This window comes from Babylonia areolata, chromosome 34, assembly GCF_041734735.1.
Source record: "Babylonia areolata isolate BAREFJ2019XMU chromosome 34, ASM4173473v1, whole genome shotgun sequence".
NCBI classification, from domain to species: Eukaryota; Metazoa; Mollusca; class Gastropoda; order Neogastropoda; family Buccinidae; genus Babylonia; species Babylonia areolata.
In genome coordinates this window covers 15104635-15132516 of record NC_134909.1, presented here as the reverse complement: position 1 = coordinate 15132516, position 27882 = coordinate 15104635, and the positions used below count along the sequence as shown (strand labels likewise).

Sequence of the window (27882 nt, the reverse complement as noted above, 5' to 3'; positions counted from 1 at the left end):
ACACACCCTCGCCCACCCAAAGTTATTGTCCAATAAAAATGTAAACACACACATGTGTTCTTACTCATTTGGCTTATTTTTATTTATTGATATTTGTTATCTCTTATGACATTTCGTAAGAAGGTGGTTGTTCAAAAAAAGAAAGAAAAAAAAAGTTATTTTTGGAAAAGGAGGAGGGAAAGTGAAAAACAACAGACATGGGTACGAACATTATAACCATCCAATCAAATCGCACTGACTCGTTCCTGCGGACCTTGACGTCAAATCGAGGTAAACAAGACCGATCCAGCAAGAGCGAGCACAGGAAGGAGGTAGGCACAACAGAAAGGAAACAAATTTGTCAAGTGGCAGACCATGAAGGAATGTATTGATAAAATGAAATTGACGTAGAAACAGTATTGTAAACGTAGATATATATTTTATGCATGAAATGAATGTTGGCTTGTCAGTGATGCAGCTGGAAGGTTTGTTTTGGTTTTGCTCTGACAGTTTTTCGTTTCTCAATATGGCTGCCAAACAGTTGCTTGTTCAGTTGCGCTTGTGTTTGAGATGGATTCATGTGGATGTTGTTTTTGACATAAATGACATATGAGGACGATGGTTTTTTGGTACACTACAGTCTAATCAGATCTTCCACATTTTAATTTTATGAGTTTTATTGTTCAGACTAACATCTGATCCTATCATTTAATTGAGAAGACTGTTCGACAGTCGTACTGAAACACTGATGACACTTTCATGTTTGTTGCAGTCGAGTTCTAGTTAGAATATTTATAGTGATGTTGATAAGTAGGATTGTTGAAAAATGAAGTAAAACAGCGGTACATGATAGATTTATCAAAATTTATGTAAATATTTATAGTTAATCTACAGGACAGAATATTGATATTGTTATAATGCCTTTTGGTAATACTTAAGTTGATAGAGCAAAAGCAAACTCTCATGTATTCTGTAACATGACCAACATAAATTGCTGATTCTTGAACCCACCAGATGCTGATAGAACCCAGGACATACAGATTGAAAGACCAACACTCAAAGTAGTAGGCTACCATGTCATTGACACAGTTCTAGATTTTTTAAGAATGAGAAACAAACAGCAAAACATAAGCAGCACCAACAGAATAAAGAACTACTAACTACTATCCAGCAGGTAGTGCAAAACGAATAAATTATTATAATGAATGTTTTGATTAACCTGTCAGGTAGAATGTCGATTCAGTGCAGATAAGCATTACCATGTTTTAAAATAAACATTGATGGTTTTAAAACAGTGTCATTGATTCTCACCAACTCATGTAAGATTTAGATGTCTGCCCCACAAAACATGCAGCTTTTGTTATAAGTGAAGAGCTCTTTCAGAAATTTGATAACTAAGCCACTCGCTTACATGTTGAAAATTATCTATTAAAGAGATGAAGTGAGCAGACAGCACACGGAATGTTTCCCATTTTCAGCTCCAAAATAATGTGAGCTTTAGAAGATTCAGATGCTGACATTACCAAATGAGACAGACAAAGGCATTATTAGTGGATGAAGTTTTTGCGCCATCCTTGGCTTCTTGTGAAATTGACGTCTGCTTTTATGTACAAAGCCTGATACACTAATTGAATCCTAATGAATATCCTTCACTTGCTTTGATTTTTTAAACAAATAAATTAAACTAAGTTTTGTTATGTCATTTACTGAGATGCAGCAGTCTTTTGTGGCTAGACTAGCATGATCATTTCAATGTTTCATTGAGAATGGTTGACAAATGATCAGCAGAGAAAACATGGATAAAGCTGTTAATGTTCTAAGCCCTGGCCACTGATATGTGAATGTCGAGTCATACTTCCTACCCCCAAGAGTTCTCTGATTTCAACCATGTACATTTCTACTTTCCCATTTTCACCTATTTATTTGAATTTTTTAAGATTTCTGATAATCTTTTAAAAGACATTTACTTTAATAATAGAATAGATCCAGATACAGTATATAGATGTATCCAGCAAAACAAAGTAAGCCTTCTGTCAATGAAAATATGAGAACAAGAGTAAAATTATATGAATGAGACAGAGTGCAGTCAAGTAACTTTTGTTTTGTTTTCTGTGCCATAAGCACCAAGGTATCTTCAACCACGTATTGGGTACGAACTTGCTAAGTGGACTCAGTCATAATCTGTGGTTAGTTCACAACTAAAACTTTGAAATGGTCCATCACAGTGTTGGACTTGAAGTCCGTTCTATGAAAAGTTCATAATTTGTAACTAAATGTGACTCCGTCAAGTCAGTGGTTAGCACTTTAAAGTTTAAAATAGTCTACATCAGGGTTGGAGCCCAAATGTTACAGTATCTGCCATGCCCCCATTCTTTATCCTTGCAAAAAGTTGTATGGATGTTGGGACCTTTTTCAGAGCCAGCACACCACCTTTCAGTTTCAAACCTCTTGTCTGGTTCTCCAGAAAATGTCTGAATTTGAAAAGATTGGAGCTGTGACCGAATGACCTTGGGTGCAGCTGTATTATGTGTGATTTGAGGTGAACACTAAGAGGATAGCCTGATAAGTGCAGATGGAGCAGCAAAAGTAAAAAGTGTAAATTACAGTCCCTCTCCTCTTCAATCCCCCCCCCCAAAAAAAAAAAAAACAAAAAAAAACCCTCTCCATACCAGTACCCATCATCTATATTACGGCTTCAGACTACAGTGCACCCACAATATTGACACATTCCTTCATATGGCGCTTACTTCTGTTTGTCTTGTAATTTCTTCCACAAGTTCCAGTCGTGTATATTTCTGGTTTATCTGGTGATTTCTTCTAATGGTGCATGCCTCTCATTTGTCTTGTTGCTCATTGCTTATATATGAAATACAGCTTCTTACTTGCTTAACTCACTTCATCAGGTTCATGCATTGATTGTAGCATGTAACTTTAAGCACACCACCAGAGATATTTTGCTGTTGCCTTTCTCTGCTATTATCCAGACTTGCTTATTCCAGCAAGGAAAACCATTCTCCTGAGCTCATTTTCAATTGGTTTAAACCATGGGGATGATGCCTTCCTTGGTCTTCCTTGTGCTGTTGCTCCATTGGGAGTCTGGTGAAGGGCTACTGTATGAAGGGTACCTGATAGCATTCTAAGGATGCATTCTCAGATTTCTCTCATGCACCATTTTTGCTTACAGTGCCCGAGTGGTGATGTTCCAAATTGTATGTGACTTGAATAGTTGGAATGGCCCTTTTTCTTTGCTTTCTGGCCCCTCTCATTTATCAGGGTTCATGTGGTGCATTATTTTCGGAAGTTGTGTGTTTTTTTGTTATTAATTTTTTTTGTGTATATATGTGTATATTTATGGCCTTTTGTTTGACTTTGTCTGTTTCAGAACTGATCTGTTGAGAAACAGAGAGATGATGTCAGTGGACTCGAACAGCAAAATAAAACTGCGTTTACTTGCTCATGAAGGCTAAGCATCAGTTGCAATACTACTCTCTCCTGTTTGTATAATTACTAGTTGATTCAGCAATGGCGGAAGCAGCAGTTTTACCCGACAGCGCAGGACTTGAGTCCGAAGACGTGGAAAGTGGAGGAAATGGCAACATTGGTGATGGCACCACATCCCCCAAACAGACCATGTCAGCCGGTGGGGAAGACGCCAGACTGCCAGACTCCAGCAGCAGCGAAGGGGACGTTGGGGGTGGCGGACGAAAGCTGCAGAAGAACGACAGTGGCATCGATGTGGAGAAGTCCCCGTCAGCCAGCACCAAGGACGGACTGTCAGATGTGGACTGTGGGGACAGTGTCAGTGAGTGCTTTGTGGACAGCACTGGGTTCTCCCTCTCCCACTCCGAGTCGGTCAAGTCCGAGGACAGTCCCAGCCAGCCGGAGGATGACGTGGATGCGTCCTTCTCAGACAATAACCTGGACAGCACTGACATCTCCCCCAACGAGACCAGTGCTGCGGCCGATTTCCAAGCCAACAGTTCCGTCAACATGGAGACGGCTGATGGTGTCAGTAGTTCTGATGCGTGTGCCAGTGGACCAGAAGGGGGGTCCCATCTAGATGAAGAGGAAGAGGACGACGATGATGACGAAGACGATGCTGTTGTTGATTCAGCCTCTGCCAAACGTAAACGACGGCACGCTCTTTTGTCGAGCAGTGAATGTTCAGACGAAGACCACGACGATCTGGAGGATGACGCAGCCATGGAGACCGGAGACAAAAGTGAGGAGGAAGAGGCGTCTGAGGTGAAGGAGGGGCCCAAACCGAAGCACAAGTGGCGAGCCATCCAGGACTTGAGGCAGCGGGAGATCGGCTCGTCCAACTGTACGCCCCCTTCCATGTTCCGCGAGAAGGTGCAGGGGTCTCTGCAGATGGTTCAGAGGTTAACCCTTCAGTACAAGATGGAGTACCATGAAGGCTGTGTCAACGCTCTGCATTTCAACCGTGAAGGTAAGGAAGTGCTTAGGCTTCTTTTCACATGCGGTTACAGTTTGGTAAGAAAAGTTTGTTTGGACTTCAAAGTTAAGTGTCGAAACAGTTGTTGCTCAACCCTCATTGATTATGAACCTGCCTTTTTTTTTTTCCCCCTCTCTCTTTTTTTTTTCTTTTTCTCTGAAAGCTTGACACTTAAAAATTGTAGAATAAGGTGCATACGATGCATGTGCATGCATACAACTTTGAAGTTGAAACACTATGGGACAGCTTTCCTTGGATAAATATAGAGATGGTTTATGCTGATTGTGCATTTGTGATTAAACTATGGACCTGACCTATGTTTACAAATTACAATTTAAAAACAATTTAAAAAAAAAAAGACATTCTTTAATAAAAAAAAAAATAAAAAAATAAAAAAATAAAAAAAAAAAAAAAAAAAAAACACACCCAGACTTCATCCTGAACTTCTTGAATTCAGGATTGTGATGAAAGTTTGGTATTAACCAGTAGACTGTAGAGTGCCTATAAGACGTCAGCTGACGTCGTACAAAAAGTATTGCCATAGTGCCTATAAAACTGACTCCTTCATTGGAGTTTGGTTCAGTTCACAAAAACAGACTCTGACTTAGTTTGATGTGTCTGAATTATAAAAATACTATTTAAATGAACTTACATCAGGTAGAAGACCTCTTTCTACTCTATAATAATTTGCTAACTGATCACATGATACGCACGTGGAAAAGGGGGTTGCATCATGTGCAAACACATGCATTGAAAACTGTGTCCAGTAAAGCAGATAATCACAGTCAGCAGATTTACACAATTCTGAAAGCTCTGCTTGTGATTATGGACAGCTTCCGCGATGGAGAAGGATATCTCTTGTCTAATGATCGGTTTGAAAACAAAGGTGATTGACAACGACAGTTATGAAACTAACAGACCATTTTATGGTAATTCAGTCTGTCCATCCAGTCAGACAGTGTTTTTGAACAGCTGGTTATGACTGACAGAATATGTACAGCCTAGTGTTGGAAGAAGAGAGGGAGAGGAGTGATGTAGGACGATAGGTCGAATGCCAGCCAGAGGTGATCAAGGGGGCGTGGCTTCTGGGAAGAGTGTACTCACATTTCAAAGTAGACAGAAGGCAATCGACAACCGCCAGTGCCCCACGATTTTCACAAAATGCAGTGCTGAACCTGCACTGGTCGTGAAACACATGCTTTTTGTTTTTAACGCCTTTTTTTTTTTTTTTTTTTTTTTGTTGCTGAATCAGAGGGATGACTTGTTTGAGGAGGTGGCAGGCTGGATGCACAGCAGACACTTTAATTGGCCCATGTGCAACTTGAAAGGAGTGAATGTCATCAAAGAACTTCACCCTCTCACTTGCAAACACTCTTTGCTGTCAGAAAGCTTGCCAGTTCAGTTTCCGGGACTGTGATTGACCTTTTACGTTGACTTTACTCACTTTTGTCATTATTGGCACAGTGATTTACTTACATGTCTGCAAGAGCTGTGAGCTGTTTTCATAAGTATATACTGTTATAGCTTGTTTTAATTTCTTCTACAGGTATAATCTGACAACAGGCTTGCTATTTCTAGCTGTATTTTGTTTCTTTTCTTTATGGATGTCATTATGTAGAGGTGGAAATAGACTTTTTTGTTGTAGAAAAATTATCTTGACGTTACATGCCTGAACAGTTACCTACAATCAACCTAATTGGGGGAAAAAAGTCCAGAAGCAGAATCTACACTCATTTTCCTTCACAAAAACATTTATTTTCTTTCTGTATCGCCCATAGCTTTTGTGCTAGAATTTTTTGTGATTTATTACTCCCGAATCCTCAAAATTCCCTGACAAGGGGAGAGCACTTTTTTACAAACTTCTCTGGCACTGAACTGGTTAAGTATCGTGTTGGCTTTTGAAATGTAATTGATGAACAGCTGTGCTGTGCAAATTGTTTGTGCAGTTACAGCAATTTTATCTTATTCTAGGTAATGGGTTACACCTGGGTTATGTGCAGGGACCCTGCTGGCCAGTGGATCTGATGACCTTCACATTGTCTTATGGAACTGGATACGGAACCGCCGTGCTCTCATCTATGACAGTGGGCATCGCAGTAATGTCTTTCAGGTGTGTTCACTGTCATTTCTCGTCGATTGACTGTATGCTGAACAGTTCAGGGTGAATGTAGCTTTACCAGTTGATTGACAGTATGTTGAACAATTCAAAGTGAATCCAACTTTACGAAGGGTAAAGGTTTTGATACTTCATCACCTTAAATTAAGATATTTGTTTCATTGTCATATTTGTTTGTATACTGTAAGTGTAACATAATTGACCCATTTTTTCTATACCAATCTTAAGAAGTGAGAGCCACCCTCACATTTTACGTCATGAAAAAATATCATTTTTTACGTCCTGCTGTACAGAATGCATTTTAGAACTAGAAGTTAAGAGTTATGAAACATTGTTCTCTCTTTATTTGATACCTTAACAATTGTGTGTCCACATTTCGAGAGACCGTGTTTACTCGTTATTTTTTAACATTTTTAAAAAAAAAACCTATACAAAACGCTCAGTACACAGAGGAACACATGCTAACAAATCGCCCAGTAGGGAGTGAGTTAAGCAGATGAGCATTATATATTACTTGGAAAAAAAAAAAAAGAAGCAAAATTTGTACTGAGCCAGGAAACGAAAGAGCTCTGCATTTGAATGCAAAGCCATAGTCACAAGACTACTTCTGCAGAATTTCAACTTTCTAGTTTTACTTTCCTGCCAGTTTGCTCTGAGGATGGCTTAAATACCTGTAGGACATTTTAACTAGAAGAAATCACACCATAGAACATGTCATGAAAGAAGCTTCCAAATAGTAACAATACAGAAAGATTTTCCATATTAGAACTTTATGTAATACAAACAGAGTGGTGGATCACCCTGGTGGCATTCTGTTATTTTGAAAAACAAGCTACAATGTTTTCCATTGAACATTCTGTTAAGAGTGCTTGATCGCACTGGTAGCATTCCATTCTGTTACTTTGAATTTAAACCTTTGGATCATCCTAGTTCCTACTCTTAACACTGTGATTATTGTGTGTGTGTGTGTGTCATTATGTGTGTGTGTGTGTGTGTGTGCTGTGTACAGGCCAAGTTCATGCCCTTCAGTGGGGACTGCCACGTGGTGAGCTGTGCCCGGGATGGGCAGGTTCGTCTGGCGGAGCTCTCCCTGACCGGGGTCTGCAAGAGCACCAAGAAGCTGGCACAGCACCGAGGGGCCGCCCACAAGGTAAGGCTTGGTTAGCTGGGCTTTAATGTACATTGTGTGTGTGTATGTGTGACTGATGCAGACAGGGTTCATACAAGTTTAAAAGTTTCTGAGAATTTTTTTTTCAAAGTTAGAAAGAAAAAAAAAATCTTTTTTTGTGTGTGTGTAAATTTTTTTTAAATTTTGGATCTCTTTACTGAAAAAACAACATGGTTTCTGTCAGTGATTAATAAAACACTAAAAAAATTTCCACCTGAATGAGATAATTGTAAAAAGAATTTTTTAAGAAATAATAAAAAGAATTAAAAATACAGTTCCTGCAGTTGCAATGATTATTGAAAGGGTATAAGCAAGTACTCAGAATAATGTGACTTTCACTTGGGGTTTTCAAGGTTTTTTTTTGTTTTTTTTTTTTTTTTTGTTGATAAGAAGATCTTGTGATGAAAAACCAGATTGAACTCTTATATTTTTCAAGAGAAGGAGGAAGTTTGATGGTGATAGTGCCTGCACTGTTGCTGTTCTGAGTGTTGATATTTGTACTGTGAATACATTCCTCACATAACTTGCATGTTCTTATTATCCTATGACATGCAAGATTTTCTGGATACTATCTTAGGAAAAATATTGCATTTTTATTACTTGCGATGTTTCCAAGAAACTTTTTTTATTTCGTGTCCATTTAACTCTTTTGCAACATGTCCATTGGCTTCCTGTCTCACACACAGAATAAAGTACAAGATCAGCACATGATACAAATGTATTCAGAAATCTGCCCCTTCCTATCTCTGTGGCTGCCTTCACCTCTACACCCCATCTTGCTGTCTACCATGGGCTTCAGATCCACTCTGTTTACGCATACCCAGATTCAGGCCCTCCACAGTCGGCCTCCGTTCTTTCTCTGCCTCTGGACCTTGCCTTTAGAGCATGTGGACTTCTTCTTTTGCTTTGTCAGGTCTCCACACTCAGCTCGTTCAAGTCTGGTCTTGCAACGCACCTCTTTCCAAGACAGACTCACTCTGCCTCTTCTTTTGTCTTCAGTTTCTCAAGTTTAGAGTTATGCGTGTGTGTGAATGACTGGTGTGAAAATGCTTTGCTTTGTCTCTACACAAGAATCAGTGCTATATAAAATATTAACTCACTCAGTACGGCCAGTCCTCTCTTCTCCTCTACACAGACCCCTCGGATGTCCAGTGGGTGTCTCAATGATCCAGCCTTTAGCTTCCGTCGTCAGACTTGTGGTATTCTTTGTCAATATTCACCTCTTCAGTATAAGAGCCTTCCGCTTGTAATATTTTGATGGTGGTAGTTTGGGAGAAATGCTATTAACGTCGTCTCTTTCGCCGTTCGTATGGAGAGAGTTAATTTTTTGTTATTATAACAACCCGCAACAGAAGCATATGTTGATGGATGAATGCAGCAATTATGGAATGGGTGGTGCCTTGTTTGATGTGCAGCTGGCCCTGGAGTATGATTCCCCTCATGTCTTTCTGAGCTGTGGTGAGGACGCCCTGACCTACGAAATAGACCTGCGGGAAGATAAACCCCACAAGTAAGTGTGGTGATGCTGTGTGTGTCTAGGTTTTTTTGTTGTTGTTGTTGTTTTTGTTTGTTTATTCTGCTCACTAGACGTTGGCAAATCTTTTTCTTTTCCTTTTTTTTTTTTTTTTTTTTTAATCAAAGAAGGCCTAAAAATTGTCATGTTGTTAATTCTACTTACTCGACACAGACTAATCTTTTTTTTTTTTTTTTAATTAAAGAAGGCGTTTCAAAAAAGTTAATCTTGATTATCTTACTTTATAGACAGGGTAGACTATTGGAATTCATAACTGTCAGTAATATGTTAGAAAACATGTTTGAATATTTTTTTTATTAAGGACAAAAAAAAAGTTTGGATTACAATCCATTGACAGTTTTTATTCACGGCTGTGTCATTCCCGTTCATCTGATATGATATGCAGTTGTTGGAGAGATTTTTGTGTTTGTGTGCACCCCATCTTTGGGGACATTTTTTTTTCTACATTTTGATAATGATGCCATGGTGATGAGGATGCTGCTGGGAGGCTGGGGGGGAGGGAGGCATTTAAGTTTGGGACCATTTGACAACGCCGTATTGTCATTGTATATCTTGGCGTCAACCAGGCTGAGATATCTATGCAGACGCCAGCAGTGTTATTCAGGAAATTTTTAGCAACACTTCCAAAGATGCATGTATGATTTCAGTCTTCACAGTTTGAGCCCATGACACACTTGGCTATGGGTAGGATTTGGCCACTTCTGCATCTGCATGACGGGTGCAATAGCCAAGTGGTTAAAGCATTGGACTTGCAGTCTGAGAATCCCAGGTTCGAATCTGGGTAACAGTACCTGAAGGGTAAAGGGTGCAGATTTTTCCGTTCTCCTAGGTCAACACAGGTGCAAACCTGCTTGTGCCTAACATCCTTTGTGTGTGTGTACACATGCAGAAAGATCAGATGTGCACATTAAAGATCCTGTAATCCATGTCAGGGTTGGGTGGATTATGGAAACAAGAACATACTCTGCATGCACACCCCTGAAAACGGAGCTGAGCTGCCTACATGGCGGGGTAAAAAAAAAAGTTACACGTCAGTATGAGTGTGTATGTGTGGGTGACTGAAGCCTGATTGAATGATGTATGAAACTAATGATGAGCATCCAGTGGCAGCTGTCTGTCGGCTCTTCCCAAGCAGGCAGCCTGTTGTGCAAATGACTTTGCTTACAACACACTTAGAACTTGGTCTCCGATCTGACGGGCGCAATAGCTGAGTGGTAAAAGCGTTGGACTTTCAGTCTGAAGGTCCCGGATTCGAATCACGGTGACGGCGCCTGGTGGGTAAAGGGTGGAGATTTTTACGATCTCCCAGGTCACATGTGCAGACCTGCCAGTGCCTGAACCCCCTTCGTGGGTATACGCAAGCAGAAGATCAAGTACGCACGTTAAAGATCCTGTAATCCATGTCAGCGTTCGGTGGGTTATGGAAACAAGAACATACCTAGCTTGCACACCCCCCGAAAGCGGAGTATGGCTGCCTACATGGTGGGTTAAAAACGGTCATACACGTAAAAGCCCACTCGCGTATATACGAGTGAACGTGGGAGTTGCAGCCCACAAACGCAGAAGAAGAAGAGGAAGGTCTCCGATCGAGGATAGTGCCATATAACCATCATCATCATTCTCCTGGTTGTTTTTCCACAACGTTTACTTAAAAACTTTAGCCTCGGCGACTGGGTGCAGAAAGGAGTATGTTGAGTGACTTGTTCACCATAGGGTTGACAGGCCAGGCTAAGGGTGACCAGGTATGGGAAGGTAGTAAGTCGTGGCTGTGCTGTGCTGTGCTGTTTTCAGGTTGGTGGTAACCAAGGAGAACGACATGAAGGTGGCACTGTACTCCATCCACTCCAACCCTGTCAACCCCTTTGAGTTCTGCACGGGAGGGCGTGATCACTACATCAGGTCAGGACAGGGTGACACCTCCCCGCCCCCACCCCACCCCCCAACAGTTGTTACTTTTTTTGGTCATGGTACATTATATGGATGAACTTTAAAAAAAAAGTTTGTGACATTGATTCAGTGTGGGTAATTTGTGACATTTACAGCTTATTTAGTGAAGGACTATGACTCTCAAACTAGGAGGCAAAATTGCACTGGCTGTAAGTGCTGCAGCCTTGGGGTTGACCCTTGGGGAAAGATCGCAGCACCGACTGTCCTAAAATCCTCTTGGCTGGGAGAGTGGGGATCAAACTTGGGCAAGACACTCTCCACTGTCTTCAGATTCTAGCCCAGACAGTCAGGACAGCAGTTGCCTCTGCTGTTTTGATGGTCATAGTCGGACTCAACTGAAAATCATGCAGTGTGTGGTGTAACAATCAACTTCTGACCCAGTTTGAGGCAATGATTCAGTGTGTATTAATGAAGTTCTGACGCTGAGGCTGTGATTCAGTGTGTATTAATGAACTTCTGACTCAGTTTGAGGCAGCAGTTAAGTGTGGACAGTGATTTCTGATCCAGATTGAGACAGTAGTTCAGTGTGGGCAGTAAATGCTTACCCGGTTTTTGGCAGTGATTCAGTGGGGGCAGTAATTTCAGACCCAGTTTGAGGCTGCAATTCAGCGTAGGCAATATTTTCTGACTCAGTTTGAGGCGGTAATTCAGTGTGGGCAATAGTTTTGACCCAGTTTGAGGCAGTAATTCAGTGTGGCCAATAATTTCTGACCCATTTTATATCAGGAGTTCAGTGTGGGCAATAATTTCTGATCCAGTTTGAGTCAGTAATTCAGTGTGGGCAATAATTTCTGACCCAGTTTAAGTCAGCAGTTCAGTGTGGGCAATAATTTCTGACCCAGTTTTTGGGCAGCAGCTCAGTATGGGCAATAATTTCTGGCCTAGGTTGTGTCAGTAACTCAGTTTGGCCAGTGTGAATAGTAACACAGCTTCAGAACGGAGTGGGATGGGCAGTAGTAATTCAGCTTGGGTAGGGTGCAGTGTCAAACGTTGCAGAGATAAGGAAACACTTGTCCTGCCTTTGCTGAGTGTGACATTGGCCAAAACAGGGTAGGGAAAATGTCTGTGGCGTGCATTGTCGGTTATTGTATTGCTCTTTGTCACAGCAGAATTGTCTGTGTGAAATTGGGGCTGCTCTCCTCAGAGACAGCATGTTGCTACAGTGCAGCATCACCTTTAGTTTTTCCCTGCCAATAAGTGTGTGGTTTTTTGTGTTTTTGGTTTTTTTGTTTTTTTTTATAATCAAAGTGGATTTTTCTACAGAATTTTGCCAGGCCCAACCATTTTGTTACCCTGGGTTTCTTAACATGTGCTAAAGTGCTTTCTACAGATGGGACCTCTGTTTAACATCTCATCCGAATTACTGGCGTCCAGACCACCACTCGAGATCCAGTGGAAGGGGGAAAAATTCTAGCAAGTGTTGGATTTGTACTTGTGCGCTGAGATTCTCTCAGTCCATATGTACATAGAACTGCTTGCTCCATGTTCATGGTTTTAGAAATGGCTGTTAAGATAGTTCAGTCTATCATCCTGTTTATGTTATATATAAACGCATTTATTGGTGTATTAAAAAACAACTACTTGACAGCGATGACTTCACATGTATGTTTTTTTCTCGACGTTTGTTGCTGCATTTTGCTCAGTGCTTTGTTCCTAATGCTGTGATGTTGTCTCCTTTCAGAGTTTATGACAAGCGAAAAATAAATGAGGTAAGAGATCACCAAGATATTTATTTTTTTAATTTTTGATTCATTTTTTTTGTAACACTTTCATTTCGTGCTGCTGAAGCCATCTTAGATTATTGAAATGGAAATGGTTTTGTAATAATGAAGGCAGAGGGTCGTGTGGTTTTTTATTTTGTTTGTTTGTTGTTGTTTATTTGTTTAGTTCTCTTTTGTTTTTTTTTTGTTGTTGTTGTTTTTTGAAGAGCAGAAATTAATTGTGGAAGAGATAATGTGTCAGGGGGTTGCTTGATTTCAATATGAATAGTGGCCTTGTATTGTAGTTCCCTCCCATATTTGTCAGAATTGTTCTTTATCGCTTTGCAGTAATGTGTATTTCTTAATTGATTTTCCTGCCTCCGACGCCGCCCTTGACACCACCTCTCATCTCCACACTTCCTACACACACACCTTCCCTTTTCTTTTCCTTTAAAAATGTATTTATTTGTTTTTAATCTGATAAGAGGAATTTGTACACTGCTTTTAATATAATGCAGACACACCAACAAAAATGTCACTGTTAAAAAAAAATACATTAAATATTTAGCCCTTCTGGGGCGAAAGTATTGCTTTCAGTTGATTTATTCATATGTTCGCAATGGCAGCTTAAAAGCGTATGTGCCAGCACTCTCTCTCGAAACGGGAAATCCAGGCTGTGTAATGAATCGGCCATTCAGTGGGGTGACAAAGAAGAACTTACATGAGAACCACACTGAATAAATTTTAAGCCGTGAAGAAGTTGTGTTTTTTTTTTTTTTTTTTTGTTTTTTTTTTGTTTTTTTTTTGCTGCCCCATCATTTGCACCGTTCCAGTGGCATTACTCCCATGCTGCTCATTTAGATTCCCCCATACACGACCACACCCGGGTTCGTCCTTCGCTGTTCCAGCGTCGGCAAGTCCACAGGGAACCATTGATGATAGGTCACTAGGAGGCCACACACCAGAGGAGACCCTGCACTGCTGCTGAGTCACTTCAGTGGTGTTCAGTGGTGCCTGTTCTGTTTAAACGTACTTAGGACACCACCTACTAAGCCCCCTACTAATGACAATAATGGCTTAGTCGCGGAGCCAGACTGAGTGAGCGTCCCTCCCAGTGTGGAGACCGCCACCACGTCCCTCAAACAACACCCCCCCCTGAATCTGCTGACACTGACGACATTGACAGGACTCCCCCCAAGCAGAAGAGGATGTTTAGGAAACACTGCCAAAGGCAGATCAGCATTGATTGTCGTCTCTGGCTGTGCAGCAAGCTGTGAGAACCACAGTGTCAGGGAGTAGAAGTGACAAGGTATTGTTCCAGATGTTTGGAGGCTGCTGTACTGATAGCCAGATTGTGGGGTAGGCATGTTTGGGCTTTTTGACTCACTTGTGTAAACAAAGTGAGTCTATGTTTTAACCCGGTGTTCGGTTGTCTGTGTGTGTGTGTGTGTCCGTGTGTCTGTGTGTCCGTGGTAAACTTTAACATTGACATTTTCTCTGCAAATACTTTGTCAGTTGACACCAAATTAGACATAAAAATAGGAAATATTCAGTTCTTTCCAGTCATCTTGTTTAAAACAATATTGCACCTCTTGGATGGGTACAAAAAAATTAAAAAAAGAAGCCTAATTATATGTAAACTGCATTTACTGTTATATTTATATTTTTTGTATTCTCTAAACTTGGCACTTTGATCTGATATTCTGACCCAACAACAAGAGCAGTCATTATTATCATTTTTTGTTAAACAGGAACTTCTTTTGCTAAGCATGGAAGTTTTATTTATTTTGCAAACGTTTTGGTGCAGATAGTAAAAAAGGGAAATTACTCTTTAATTAATGCTAGGGGACTTAATTCACTTTAAACTGATCTTTCTCATCTTAAACATTACATTTTGAAATTATACACAATACATAAAAAGCTTGGATTTTTTTTTCCAGTGTATCACAAGTGAGTCTTGAAGGCCTTGCCTCTCTTGTTTTCGTTAGTGTCATGGTCCAGATGAAGGCTGTCCATGGGATGCTGTTTTGTGTTGTGTGGCTGTGGGTCCACTCACTGGAGGAGACCTTGTGTCCTTTGCTGAGGAGTGATGTTGGTGTTCGTGAGGACTTGGCCTGACCTCGGGGAATGTTGATCGGCAAAGTTTTGTTGTGTGTTGGTTTTGTTTTTGTTACAGATTTCTTGGCTTTTCTGTCCCACCTGGGAAGAGCTTGTCACCACAGTGCATGGCTACTCTTTTTTTTTTCTTTTTTTTTTTGTCGTTGTCTTTTCTCTGTCTGAAAGTGCATTTGTTTTACTATCAGTGTGTGTTTGTGTGTGTGTGTGTGTGATATGATTGTACAGAACAACTGCTCTTGCCCAGTACTTAATTTCCACCCCACCTCTCCTCAAATTTTATGTTCTGTGTGAATGAAGAGTTTGGTCAAACATGCATTTGGGTTTTGTTGTTGGTTGTTTTTTTGTTTTTTGTTTTTTTTTTGCTGTTGTCAGTGGTGTTGTTGTGTATGAGCTGTTGACATTGTGCGCTGACAATGTTCTTTCAGAACGTGAATGGAGGCATTGTGCGGAAGTACTGCCCTCAGCATCTGGTGAGTAGATTGTTGAACTGCTGTTTTCCCGCTTCATGGGTTTTCTCTAACCCTTGTGTAAAAGGACGAGGACAGCACATGTTAGAAGACGTTTTAATTACACATATTTTACTGTGACCCACTGATGCAGATTCTGGCAGGGGTCCTTATTCCCTGTCCTGTGCAAACGACTAAGTCTGCCCCAAGCTGAGAACTTGAAAGTAGCTGCGGCTAGTAGCCTCCCTTAGTATATTGCCTCCCTTCTATCAGTACATATCCAGTGCCCCTTTTGACGCGTTAGATTAAATGTAATTTTAACGCTTAATAGCCAAAAAAAGCGTAAGACGAGACAGAGCGAAAACCTGACAAGATGGCGTGGAGAGCCTTGGCCAAAGGAATGATTCAGTGCTTATAGCTTTTAGAGGCGTTTGATTGGCTAAGAGCGGACCGGGCAAGAAGGGGCGTCTTTCACTGTTGGCCGCGTGAAATTTGGCCAAGCAGAGCAAACCGATAGGGCAAGTTTGCATCAGTTTGACATGGTAAGTATATGTATCACCAAACATGGAGTATAATACAAACTTTTCCTTTTAGGGGGATGGGGGGGGGGGGGTTCCCTGTAAATACTGAACTACACATGCATACAGACACATATTGTCAAGAAAACAAAGTGGAATATTCCTCAAACATGTCATGTAAAGTATGACTGAAAGCTGAATGTCATGGGGGGGAAAAAAATTGAGAGTGAATTGAAAACGTACAAGCTGTAATCCAGTTGTTGCTGTCAAAGCTTCTTGCACATATAGTTGAATGTTAAAGCAACTTTTGTCAGGTCATGGGATTGATTGGTCTGCAAATGGGGATGAGGATGGTTTATAAAAAAAATTATTCCAGTTTATTTCATTATGTACATACAGAATGCTTGAGGGCTTTGATTATTACCTTACTCATTGTATAGATTACACAGGAGGTTCTGAATATATATTATTTTAAAGTATGGATTTCATAGAAGGCTGAAATTGAATATGATCTTACTGTTTTAGTGTAGGTTTACAGAAGGCTCTGATTACATATTTTCTTACTATAGATATATAGAAGGCTGTGATTAGATATATTCCTAATCTTAGTTTAGATTATTTAGAAAATTAATTATATGTACATACTTGTTCTTAAGTATAAAAATATAGGAGGTTCTAATGATACATGTTATTATGCTCAGTATAGATTATGTATTAGGCTCTGATTATATGCTTTCTTTGCAAAGATCATGCAGAGAATCAGGGCAGCAATGAAGAAATAGAGGGAGAGTGAAGCCCCAGAATGAATGAGCCGAGAATTATGTTTTGTCCTGTGATGTGTTCATGATGTGTGAGGCTGTGGCCGTCATGGTGATGGTAGTGCTCTGAATATGTTTATGGATGTGAATGTTTGCAGTTGAAAAGATTAAAAGTCTTTTGCTAACTTCATTATATATTAGTGATGTGTGTTGACATTTCACTGAACTGGTCAATATTTGCCTGAGTGTTTGTTGTTTTTTTCTGTTTTTTTTTTTCCTTTTTTTTTTTTTTTTTTTTTTTTATAATGGGCTGCGATTCCCACATCGTCTTGTATCATTTTACACTGATCACCCCGCTATTTAAGCAGCTGTATTCCATTTTTGGGGGGATGCGCATGCTGGGTTGGTTTGTGTTTCCACAACCCAACCAACACCAACATGGATTGCTGGGTCTTTAAAGTGTGTAAGTGATGTTCTGCAAAGAGGGTTCAGGCACTAGAGGTCTGCATGTATGTTGACCCAGGAGATAAAAAAAAAAAACACCCCAAAAACCACACACAAAAAATCTTTAACCCATCCGATTCAGATGGGATTGAAATGGAAGACCCAACAGTTCAAGCTCTAGTGCTCTAACCGCTGGGCTGTTGTGTCTGTTGTGACTGGTTGATGACCTGTGAATGACTGGCGTTACAGGAGAGCAGCTCTGCAAAGGCCAACGTCACGTGTGCCTGCTACAACTACAACGGCACAGGTGAGTTGAGGCCTTGCTTGGGTTAGCCCTGATTTCCTGGGTATGCCAGCCAGCTGGCACTGGCTGTTCTGTTGTTGTTTTTGGAAATATTAAAAAAAAAAACCAACAAAAAAACGCATCTTGTGTAATGCTATAACTTTGTGTTTTAGGAGATATACAGCTCAAGACTGGTGAAGGCTGCTTAGCAAGGGTATCCGTTTCAAATATTTTATGCTATGAAGACCCAAGTTGTTTTTCTAATTGACCTGGATTTTTAATGTGAGTACTGGGCAGCTAGTCAGATCTGTCATTCGCAAAAAGTAGTGGGGGTCTGATACGAAGATGGGTGCGCCAGACCCGACCATGCTGACAGAGCTGTAAACAGCACACCACAAACAGAAAGCAAATAATGAATGTGAGACCGTCTTGTTCCTCGGAAGGCAGTTTTTGACAGGACGAGGAAAGAATGGTCCAGTACTGTGGATCAGGAAGTGGGTATCTGGTTTAGCATGAATGGGTGGAGTCAGTGATCTGATGGACTTTCATTAATGAAGTCAACTTTTTTTCTTTTTTTTTTTAAATCAAATTCATGAATCACAGCTTGTAAGAGACATTTAACTCTTTCCGGATGAAGGAATGCTCACGCATTCCTACACAAAACGTATTCGGTTTCGGACAAAGGAATGGAATAGCATTCTCTGAAAGTAAAATTCCATCATGCGCTGTACACATGATTTTGTGATTAGCCAAGCAGAGTGCGCTATTCTGGGTCACTCCGCAATCGAACAGTATGATTGGTTAGTCTGGGATGTGTGGCCTGTCTCGCACACACGCTGACAAAGTCACTGACTGGTCGTCTGCTCGCGTGCCAGCCTGTTAGCAAAGCGGCCTCTTCTCAGAATGTTGTGAAGCGAACAAGGCAGTGACGGCAATGTTTTAGGGTTGCCGAAGTAGTTGAATTGCTGAAGGGTCGGACATTGAAGAGGTAGATGATGACGAAGAAGAAAGCAAATTTGATGCAGAAAGCGAGCATGGGTATGGTGATTCGGGGTGAAAAATTGGTAGTATTTTCTACATATGGCAAAACTAAAAATAAGATGAGAAATTTGATTTTTTTTATATGTAATAGCTCAACACGTAATAAACCAGTTCTGAAAGATTTGATTGTCTTACACAGTATTTTGTATTTTTTGTAATTTTTTTCCAAACCCTTACAAATGGGCTGTCTGTGGGGAAAAGCAAGGGAGAAAACTTGTCGTCCGGAGTGAGTTAATACCTGCAGGGAAAAACTGAAGAAGTGAATATTTGGCCAAAAGACAGTTTTGGTAGGCAGCCAAGCCTCGTTCAATTCGTTGTCAGTTTCTCTCAGATTGTGAGGCAGTATTTGTGTTTTACATGGACATCTTAGTTAGCATTTTGTTGATGGTGGTGTTTTTTTTGGGGGGGGGTGGTTTTTATTTTCTGCTTTATTTTACTTTGATTTGGTATGAGGACACTCACTTCAGGATAAGCGGCACTTCAGTTCCAGCTGCAAGGTTTTCAGTATTACCAAAATCAGTCCCCTCTCACCCATGTGAGGCAGAGAATGTTGGGGGGAGATAGAGAAAGTGTGTGTGAAAAGGTTTAATCACAGAAAATAAGGTGGCTGCAGTCCTAGGTCATGGTAAATGAGTTCACTGCAGTGTTAGTTCATGGAAAATAACTTGACTGCAGTGTCAAATAATGAAAAAATAAGTCTTTTTTGGAAAGGAAGCGAGTATAAGTTATATATCATTTTTTACTTACTGTTTTAAGTTGCTGCATTTGTCATGGTAATTGTTCACTGTTGTTTTGTTTTGTTTTGTTTGTTAATCATTGCACACTGTTGGAATGTATGTGTTCAGAAATCCTGGGCAGTTACAATGACGAGGACATCTACCTGTTTGACAACAGCCACTCCGATGGAGCCAGTGCCATACATCGTTATATCGGACACCGCAATAATGCCACAGGTATTGCCGTGTGATTGCACAGGCACGCTTGGAAGCTTGCATGCATTTATAAATTAAGCCTGCAAACATAATACAGGCTCTCTGTCTCTCTCTCTGTGTCTCTCTCTCTCTCATCTCTTTCTTTCTCGGCTGTCCTGTCATTTTGTGTCAAGAACTATTTCTATTGATGAGAATGTCTGTATTATTGTGGTTATTTCGTAGCTGTATTTTTCCGCTTATGTCTTGTTTTTTGTGTGGTATGTTTTGTGTGTTTGTGCTTATGAGTTCAAGCATGTTTTAGAAGAACAGCTTTGTCCTTATCTGTGAGATTCACATTTGTTTATATTTGTTTATTCTCCCAGGATGTTCACTTAATTTTGCTCAAATCCAGAGTGTAATTTGGCTCTTATTCAGTGTGTTCAAGTAAATTATAAATTTATTGTGTTCACCTTTGTCTTTTTTCAGTTTTATTTTCTCCCAGAACCATTCATCTCATCTCCAGAATGTGTTCACTATAGACGTTTGATTTCACTGAAATAATCGCTACAGCAATCACTGCATCTTATCCTGATTTATTTAGCACCGCTATATTTCTTTTTTCTTTTTTTTTTTCAGTCAAAGGTGTGAGTTTCTATGGTCCACGGAGCGAGTACGTGGTGAGTGGCAGCGACTGTGGCCATGTCTTCCTGTGGGAGAAGGAGACAGAAGAGGTGGTGCAGTTCATGAAGGCTGATGAGTGTGGAGTGGTAAGTTGTGTTGCATACAGCAAGAGTGAACGGGGATCAGGGTGGGGTGGGGGGGCAGGGGAAGAGGGGGGGGCAGGATGGTTTTACACTTTATAAAGTAAGAGTGCAAGAGAAAAGGAACAGGTTGATTTTGTCTTGCTTACACTTACTCACTTACTTATTTATTGCCAGTTATATCGTCTGGATTGTAGGGCAGAGACGAAACTGCCAGTCTTGTCTAGTTTTGGGGCCAGTCTCTGAACAATACCCCAGGTGTGCTTCAGGGTCATGAGTTTTTCTCCGACTGTTCTGTGCCAGGTTTTCTTTGGCCTTCCTCTCGTGCGTCGACCTTCTGAAGGGCTGTCCGGGTGATGATACCTTACTCTTTTCACATGGTCTTCCTGACATGTCTGATTATAGAGTCCTGTGGTGTTCAGTTTGTTTGTTGGTTTATTTTTTGGGTTTTTTTTTTTTCTGTTGCAACCATTCATTCACGGATAGTTGTTCATTGGTAGTGCTCTGGACCTCACTGTGCAAAGGAGGAAAAAGTGCATTGTGAATACCCATTGTTGTTATTGAATGAGCGCGCACACTCGCATGAATAGTCGAGCACTGTCACATATGCACACACACACACACACACACACAAGCACACAAATGAAACAACATCCACACAGAAATGTCTGTTAGCAGCATTTGTCCCCATTTTCCCTACAGCCAGCAGTTCCTCTCTGTCTTTTAAAAGAATTTTGATAGAACTTCATTTCCAGCAGTCTTTCTCAGAGCTGCCTGCTACTCATCGCACCCTCTTTTCATTGTTTTCACCTTGCCGCACACGTGCACATCTGCCTCCTGCTTGTCCCTGCACTTTGCGGTGATACTGAACTGCAGCATGACTGTGATGTGATTGACAGGTGAACGTGCTGGAGCCCCACCCCTTTGCCCCGGTCCTGGCCACCAGCGGTCTGGATCACGACGTGAAGATCTGGGCGCCCACAGCCCACGACCCCAGCAAGCTGGACGGACTGGTCACGGTGAGGTTCTTTTGCTGGGTTCTGGGGTCTGTTTTCGGAAAAAGACTGGTGTTTTTGGTTAGCTGATGATGATGATGATATGGATGCTTATATAGTACCTATCCTCAGTTGAAGACCAAGCTCTAAGTACTTGAGTCATTGGCATTACAGGCTGGGTAGAGGTGACTGATAGCTGCGGTTGGGCGCTCATCACTCGTTTCCTGTATCAGTCAATCAGGTTTCGTTCACACATACACACACACTCAGACAGACATATAATATTTTACATATATGACCGTTTTGTTTATTTACCCCACCATGTAGGCAGCCATACGCTGTTTACAGCCGGTAATTATGATAATAATTTATTCTTATATAGCGCTATAGTACAAGCAGAAGCAAACTCTTAGTGCTTTACAAATTATCCAGTTCTTAAAATGATCGAATAAACACATGCAGTAAAACAGAGATAAAAAAGAGAATAGTGAAAGTCAAAAAATACATACATTAATTCTATAAAAGTACTGTTGACGAGACCAACATGTGTGTGTGTGTGTGTGTGTACTCTAAATACAACAACTCTTACACTCCATCACATTCACACAAAAACCTAAGTAAACAACTGAGATAGAACAATCATAGTTAAGATGTATATCTTCATGTATTAGGATGGTCCTGATAATCAGAAGTTCAGACCATCAAATCAGATTCAGAGGAATTTCTATAAATGCTTTGAATACTTCCACCACACCCCCACCCTCCCCTTTTATCTGGCTTGGTACTGTGGGTTTTCTCTCCAAGTTTTCCACAACAGACAGATTTTATTAGTGTTACTTGAAAAAGGGAAAAAAAAAATTAAAAAGTTATTCCTAGTTCGGTAATGAAGTTTGCAACAGCAAAAAAAGGGTTTAGTTGCCTATAGTTTTTGATAAAGTTAACAGCTTCTTTGCTGTATGATTGTGAAGTGATCATGTGGAGCACTTATGTGAGATATCAAATGAAAAAAGTGCAGGTAGTCAGGCCAAAAATAGACTTGTCGTTCATGCACTGAGCACAAAAAAAAAGAAGTCAGCTTTGATTGGTGGTTTTTGACAGTGAAGAGGTCAGTGGTGGTGTTATTCACTGATGATGTCGTTGAAGTGCCACACTGTCAGTTCAGAACACTGTTAAACGTGTCATTTAAAAATTATTCCTGATCTGGAATGTTCGGACAAGAGAGTTGAACATGCCTTCAGATGAAACACGGAGCTATGCTGTGCTGAAAAAGGATGCCATTTTCACAGATCATTTTGAGAAACAGCGATGTGTAAAGACTTCATGTCCTCACAGAGTTGAAATCTTCCAGAGATATCTGCAGAAGAATTTTCCTTTCCTGCAATATAGTTATGTTGATAAACAAGTGATAGAATATTCCAAAAATTAATTGTTATCAGACAAAGCCGACTATCTTGTTCAAGTGCAACTTCTTGTCGCAGCAAGCTGTAAATAATGCCAGCTGTTGGTTTCTGTTGACTAAAATGAGGTTTTGTTGAAAATCATCTATGTTCAGCTGTTGTTGTTTTTTCATTTCTAGCCATGAAGACACCCATCTTATACCTAAGATGTACTTTAAATCAGTACAGGACTTTGTATAAAATGTTCTTGTCTTGCTCGTCTGTAACTGTGGTGTTTTGTGATATGTTTGAAATAGAAATGTTCGAACCAAAAAGACCCAGATCTTTATGATATATATCAGCTCATAAAACAAACCCCACATTTTCATGACGAGCAGTTCTCTTGCTTGCAGTGTTTGGTTGTGTGGGTTGCAAGATGCTTGCCCTGTCGGCTGATTTGTCATTTTGACGATGGTTTCAATGTCCACAGCAAAAGCGCAAGAACCGGCGCGAGCGTGAGAAAGAACGCTACCATGAGCCAGAGATGATCGACGGTCAGATGCTGTGGTTCATCATGCACCACTTCAGACGCTCGGCACGCAGAAGGGTCAGTCACTAGTCTCTCTTTTTGTATTTCTTCTTCTTTTTCTTCCCTCTCCCTTCAGTCCTCCTGCTTCTCTTTCTTTTCTGTGGATTTTTTTGCTGATTGTGCCCCTAAATTGTAGGTATTAAAAAATGTGATGCCAGTGATTTATAGCTGACTGGACTGGGTTGGTTGGCTCTGTATTTTTCCGTTTGCAAGGTGCACAGGATTATCAAGCTCACCCCCAGTGTATGGTGTACTTGTTGTTTCTCCTTCGCAAGTGAAAATGAGCATGAACTTCACACCATGTGGGTCTGTGTAGATGACAGATGATTTTAAGTCCAGTACGGGCTCTGAAGTGTGGGTAGCATTGTTGATAAGGCAGTGTAGCTGGTGTTGTCCAGGAGTATATGTTTTAATCTGTGTATCACTTTTTTGTTGTTGCTGCGAACGCCACAAATTCTTGCCTGGGAGGTGTGAGCATCATTTCTGCATTATTATTATTTTGTTGTTTTGTTGTTGTGATAAAAAAAAAAAAACACCAACCCCCAAAACCCCACAAGTTATTTGCCTAGGAGGTGTGAGCATCAGTCAGCATTATTGTTACTTTTTGTGTTTTTTTGGTGGTTGTTGTGATGAAAAACCACCACCAAAAAGCGAGAAAAACTGTGTGTGCGAACCGTGTTCCAGTTGCGGCAGGAGGGAGAGGAAGTGTCCAGCTCCAGCGACAACAGCGAGTCATCGGAGGACGACGGGGGTCAGGATGGGGCAGCAGGGGACCGCATGCAGTGCCAGACTTCATAGTGACACCCCCCCACTACATCCTTTGCCCCCACCCCAACCCTCCCATCCTCTGGCCCCCACCCCACCCCACGCAGCCATATCCTCCCCTCCCCCCACCCACCCCATCCAATCTCCCTTGCTCACTTCAGGTGTGTGTGTTTGTGTGTGTCGGTGCCCTCGCTGTACACAGAATCCTCTCCTTCCCTGTCCCTTCCCACCCCACCCCCACGCCCCTCCACACACACACACACACACACCTCCTGCACTGTGACCAAGTCATTGAGGACGCGGAGAGAGAGGAGGAGGAGGAGGAGAAAGTGGTGTGAGGTGTACAGACTGTTGATGATGTTGTGCCGGGTGGGATGATACATGTTTGGTGTGGTGTGTTTGGTGTGTGAGACTGAGAGAGGATGTTTTGTGGAGAATGAATGTTATGGTGTTTAATTAACAGCTGTGTGTTCATGTGTGTGTGTGTGTGTGTGACAGAGAGCTTTCGAGGACAATGAATGTTCTGGTGTATGAACAGCTGTTGCATGTATGTGTTGTGACCACCACCGGTTCGTATCCATTTGTGTTGGTGTTGGGGGGACACAACACACACATCATACTGCAGATTGCTCCATGAGTGAGCGAGCGAGACTGAGAGAGGAGTAAGCAGGGGGGTGAATGTAATGTGAGAGAGAGTGAGAGAGAGAGAGAGCGGTGCAGCTGTGACCATAAGCTGACACACACTTTGTTCGGTGAAAGAAAGGGAGCGAGAGAGCGAAGGGAAAAGGGAGGAAGCGAGACGAGACTGAAATGTAGAAGAGGGTGTATATATTGAACAGAAAACTTGGAAGTAAAAATAGAGTTCATTCTTTCTCTCTTTTTCTTTTCCTTTAACATTTTTTTGTTTGTTTTGGGTTGTTGTTTTTTTGTTTGAAAAAAAATTGTCATGGAACTTGTGTATGTACTGATGAGATAATTCTCCTCGTGTGTAAGCAGCTGTAGGGGCAAGGAATTTGCATGTCAGATTTTAGTGTTGTGCTGTTTTCAACAGAAACAAAAAAAAGGATTAAGAGGGAGAGAGAGAAGAGGAGGGATTGAGAGCAGTGTGGCAAATTCGAAAGCGGTGTCGACGAAGGGTGCAAAAGCCAGCCTGTATAGTGCGCAGGAAAGTGGGACGTTGCACATTAGCACTGTTTTTATAAGGGCTCAGCGCTCTGCTTGAATCGATGATTGACATGAGCTTGGCAGTTAGGCCAGCTGCAAAGTGAGAGCTGTATGATGAGTTGTTTCTCCACTGCAGTGGGAATTCATTTACAGCTTCGTGTTTGTGTGGGAGGACCATGACTCTCTCTCTCAAACCAGGAGGCGAGATTGCACTGGCTCTTAGTGCTGCAGCCTTGGGGGGCTAGCTGGCCTTAGAGGCCTCTTGGCGAGAGAGTGGGGGAGAGCGGTTGCCTCCTCTGCTGTTTTGATGGTCCCAGTTGGAAACGATTATCATAAATTTTAAAGTCTGCATTGACTGGCCCCTTTGCAATTTAAGTTCCTGTAAGCTTTGCTCAGAAGGGGGATATGACACATCTGTGGCATCCTTTACAGAAAAAAAAAAGGAAGAAGAAAAAAGGAAAGAACAAATAAAGGGAAGACATGTTGGGAACATTTTTATTTCCAGATTACTTTTGGAATATTGAGTCGGTAGTCTTGACAATCGGAAGATATGACTTATTTTTTCTACTTTTTTTTTTTTTTTTTTTTTTTTAGGACAAGGAACAAGATGATGGAAGGGCAGCTAAGTAAAGATGAACTTGCATGGTTGTTGAAGGAGTAAATTGGTGGAGAATGTGTTATGCTTGAGTGGAGAGAGAACGCACTTTTTTTTTCTTTTTCTTTTTTTGTCCCAGTGTATGATTGACTGATCACATACCACACAACACGGCGACCAGCACCCACAGTGATTCAGTAAACACCGTTAACAGTCCTGCAAGGTTTGTACAGAGTCATGGAAGCCTGGAAAGTCTTGGGGGGAGGGAGAGAACCATTCCTACAGCTGGAAAAGTCTTGGGCGGGGGTGGGAGTTTTGCCCTTCAAAGTCTTCGATAAAAAAAATAAAAAAAAGTATTGGACTTTTAATGAAACCATTCACCACTGCCATTCAATAAAGCTTATTGCATTTAAAAAATTTAAAAAAATTAAAAAAGTCATGAAAATTGATACTGGTATATTTCTTGGATTTTTGCCTCTTTCGCCTGTGTCATTGATGCTTTTTTTTTCTTTTCTTTTTTTCTTTTTTTTCTCCTAGTTTCGCTTTGTGTTTGGTATGGAAATTGTTCAGTCTGGTATGGAAAATACCTGGAAAAAAGTGTGGAATATCGTTAGGTCATATTTGTGGGAACCCCGAGTCCTTCCATTAAGCTCCAGTTCAGCCAGAACAGAGGCTCGGATAGGTTGGACAGCGGTCTGAATCATGCTGGGAGCCTTCGTTATATTTGAAGCTGAACAAAATTTCCCTTTTCAGCTGAATGTCGCCATTGGATAGTTATATGTAAATCTTATTCTGCATGAAAGAAAGATGTGTTTTTGTGTTGTTGTTTTTTCTTTTCCTTGTTAAAAGCTGCGACTGTAGCGAACAGCACTGTTTTCCATCCACCAGTATACATTTCGCCAGTAATATGTTCCTGATCCCTTCAAATTGGGACAGCTAAACCACCTTCGTCTTCCCTCAACTCTGTGATGAGTCACTGTAACACACGGCACAGAATTGTTCACCAGATTCTCCTGCTCTGTTGGTTGTATGTCAAAGCCTGGGTCTCTGTGAATGGTTTCCCCTGTCCGTCTCTTTTTTGTTTTTCCTGGTCTTCCTCTCCTCCTCCTGCCTCCCTCAACAGTTCCTTGGAGGATTGTTCTAGCAAGACTGTCAGATCTCGTTGCGTGGCCATATCAGCATAGCTTTCTTTTACAAGCCTCTGATGGACGAGTGGAAATGCTCTCTCTGCTCGTCTGTTTGGGCAACCAGTGTTCCAACTTGTTTCATTGAAAAGGGTTGGCAGAGCAGTCAGCTTCAGTGTAAGCTGATCTCGTTTCCTTCTCTTCTTGTCACTGTCACATTTCCACCCCTCTCCCTTCACACACACACATACACACACACACAAACACACCCTCAGTTCCATCCTTATTCTCAGAATCGAGCCCAGCAGAGGGCCGTTTTGTCAGAAACAAGGCGTTTACTATGACAAAATGTGTCAGCTTGGAAGTGATCGATCTTCTCCCTTTATTTCTCCCATCACATGTGCAGAGAGTGCCATCGTTAGCGCGTTTTGATTGACTTTGTGCTTGGGAGATTTGGTTATAGACTTCTAGAACAATGGCTGTTACATGTTTGGGTTTGTTTTAAATGACTTTGGCCTTGGAAGATTTTCTCATATAGTCCTTAATTTGCGCTCTGGAAGTGGTGAACTTTCAGCACCACTAAAAAAAAATTTTAAAAAAAAGAAGCCATCAGAGACTTTTTAATCAGACAAAAGATCAGGGAAGAAAAGAATAGATATCGGCCAATAGACAAGGAAAGCGGCATTTCAAGAATCGAGGAAGAAAACCATGGATTATGTCTGCTGCAATGTCATTGTACATTTGGTGGTTACTTTCATATTTATAACAGTCTTTTTACATTGGGAAAGCAAGGAGAAGAGGTGGTTGTTTTTTTCTGAACTGTCTTCAGGACAACAAAAAATCATCTTGGAACTATTAGCCATGAACTGTCCATTGTTGACCAAGTAGAAATAACAGGGTTTTTTCTCATAACTGTCCTCAGGACAACAACCAAAACTCATCTTGGAGCAATAAGCCCAGAACTGTCCTTGGTAGGACAAGTAGAAATAAAGTTGGTTTGGTTTTTTTTCCCTGAACTATCATCAGGACAACAAATGATCATATTGGAACTATTACCCCTGAATTGTCTTTGGTATGCCAAGTAAAAAGTAAAA

At 41.1% G+C, this 27882-nt stretch overlaps 1 protein-coding gene across 2 annotated transcripts; it reads left to right on the top strand.

The window, feature by feature from the left end:
- The first annotated feature begins 275 nt into the window (after window positions 1-275).
- Window positions 276-27882, top strand: LOC143277639 (DDB1- and CUL4-associated factor 8-like). 2 transcript variants are annotated; one of them, XM_076582527.1, is made up of 14 exons: window positions 276-311; window positions 3362-4429; window positions 6436-6545; window positions 7561-7701; window positions 9135-9229; window positions 11045-11152; window positions 12882-12909; window positions 15444-15488; window positions 17434-17491; window positions 19354-19461; window positions 20056-20186; window positions 21080-21199; window positions 23042-23158; window positions 23834-27882. In XM_076582527.1, the coding sequence occupies exons 2-14, from the start codon at window positions 3502-3504 to the stop codon at window positions 23936-23938; spliced, it is 2094 nt and encodes a 697-aa protein (XP_076438642.1). In that variant the 5' UTR covers window positions 276-311; window positions 3362-3501; the 3' UTR covers window positions 23939-27882. The 2 variants fall into 2 exon arrangements, with proteins under 2 accessions (XP_076438642.1, XP_076438641.1); XM_076582526.1 differs by having other exon boundaries at window positions 23825-27882.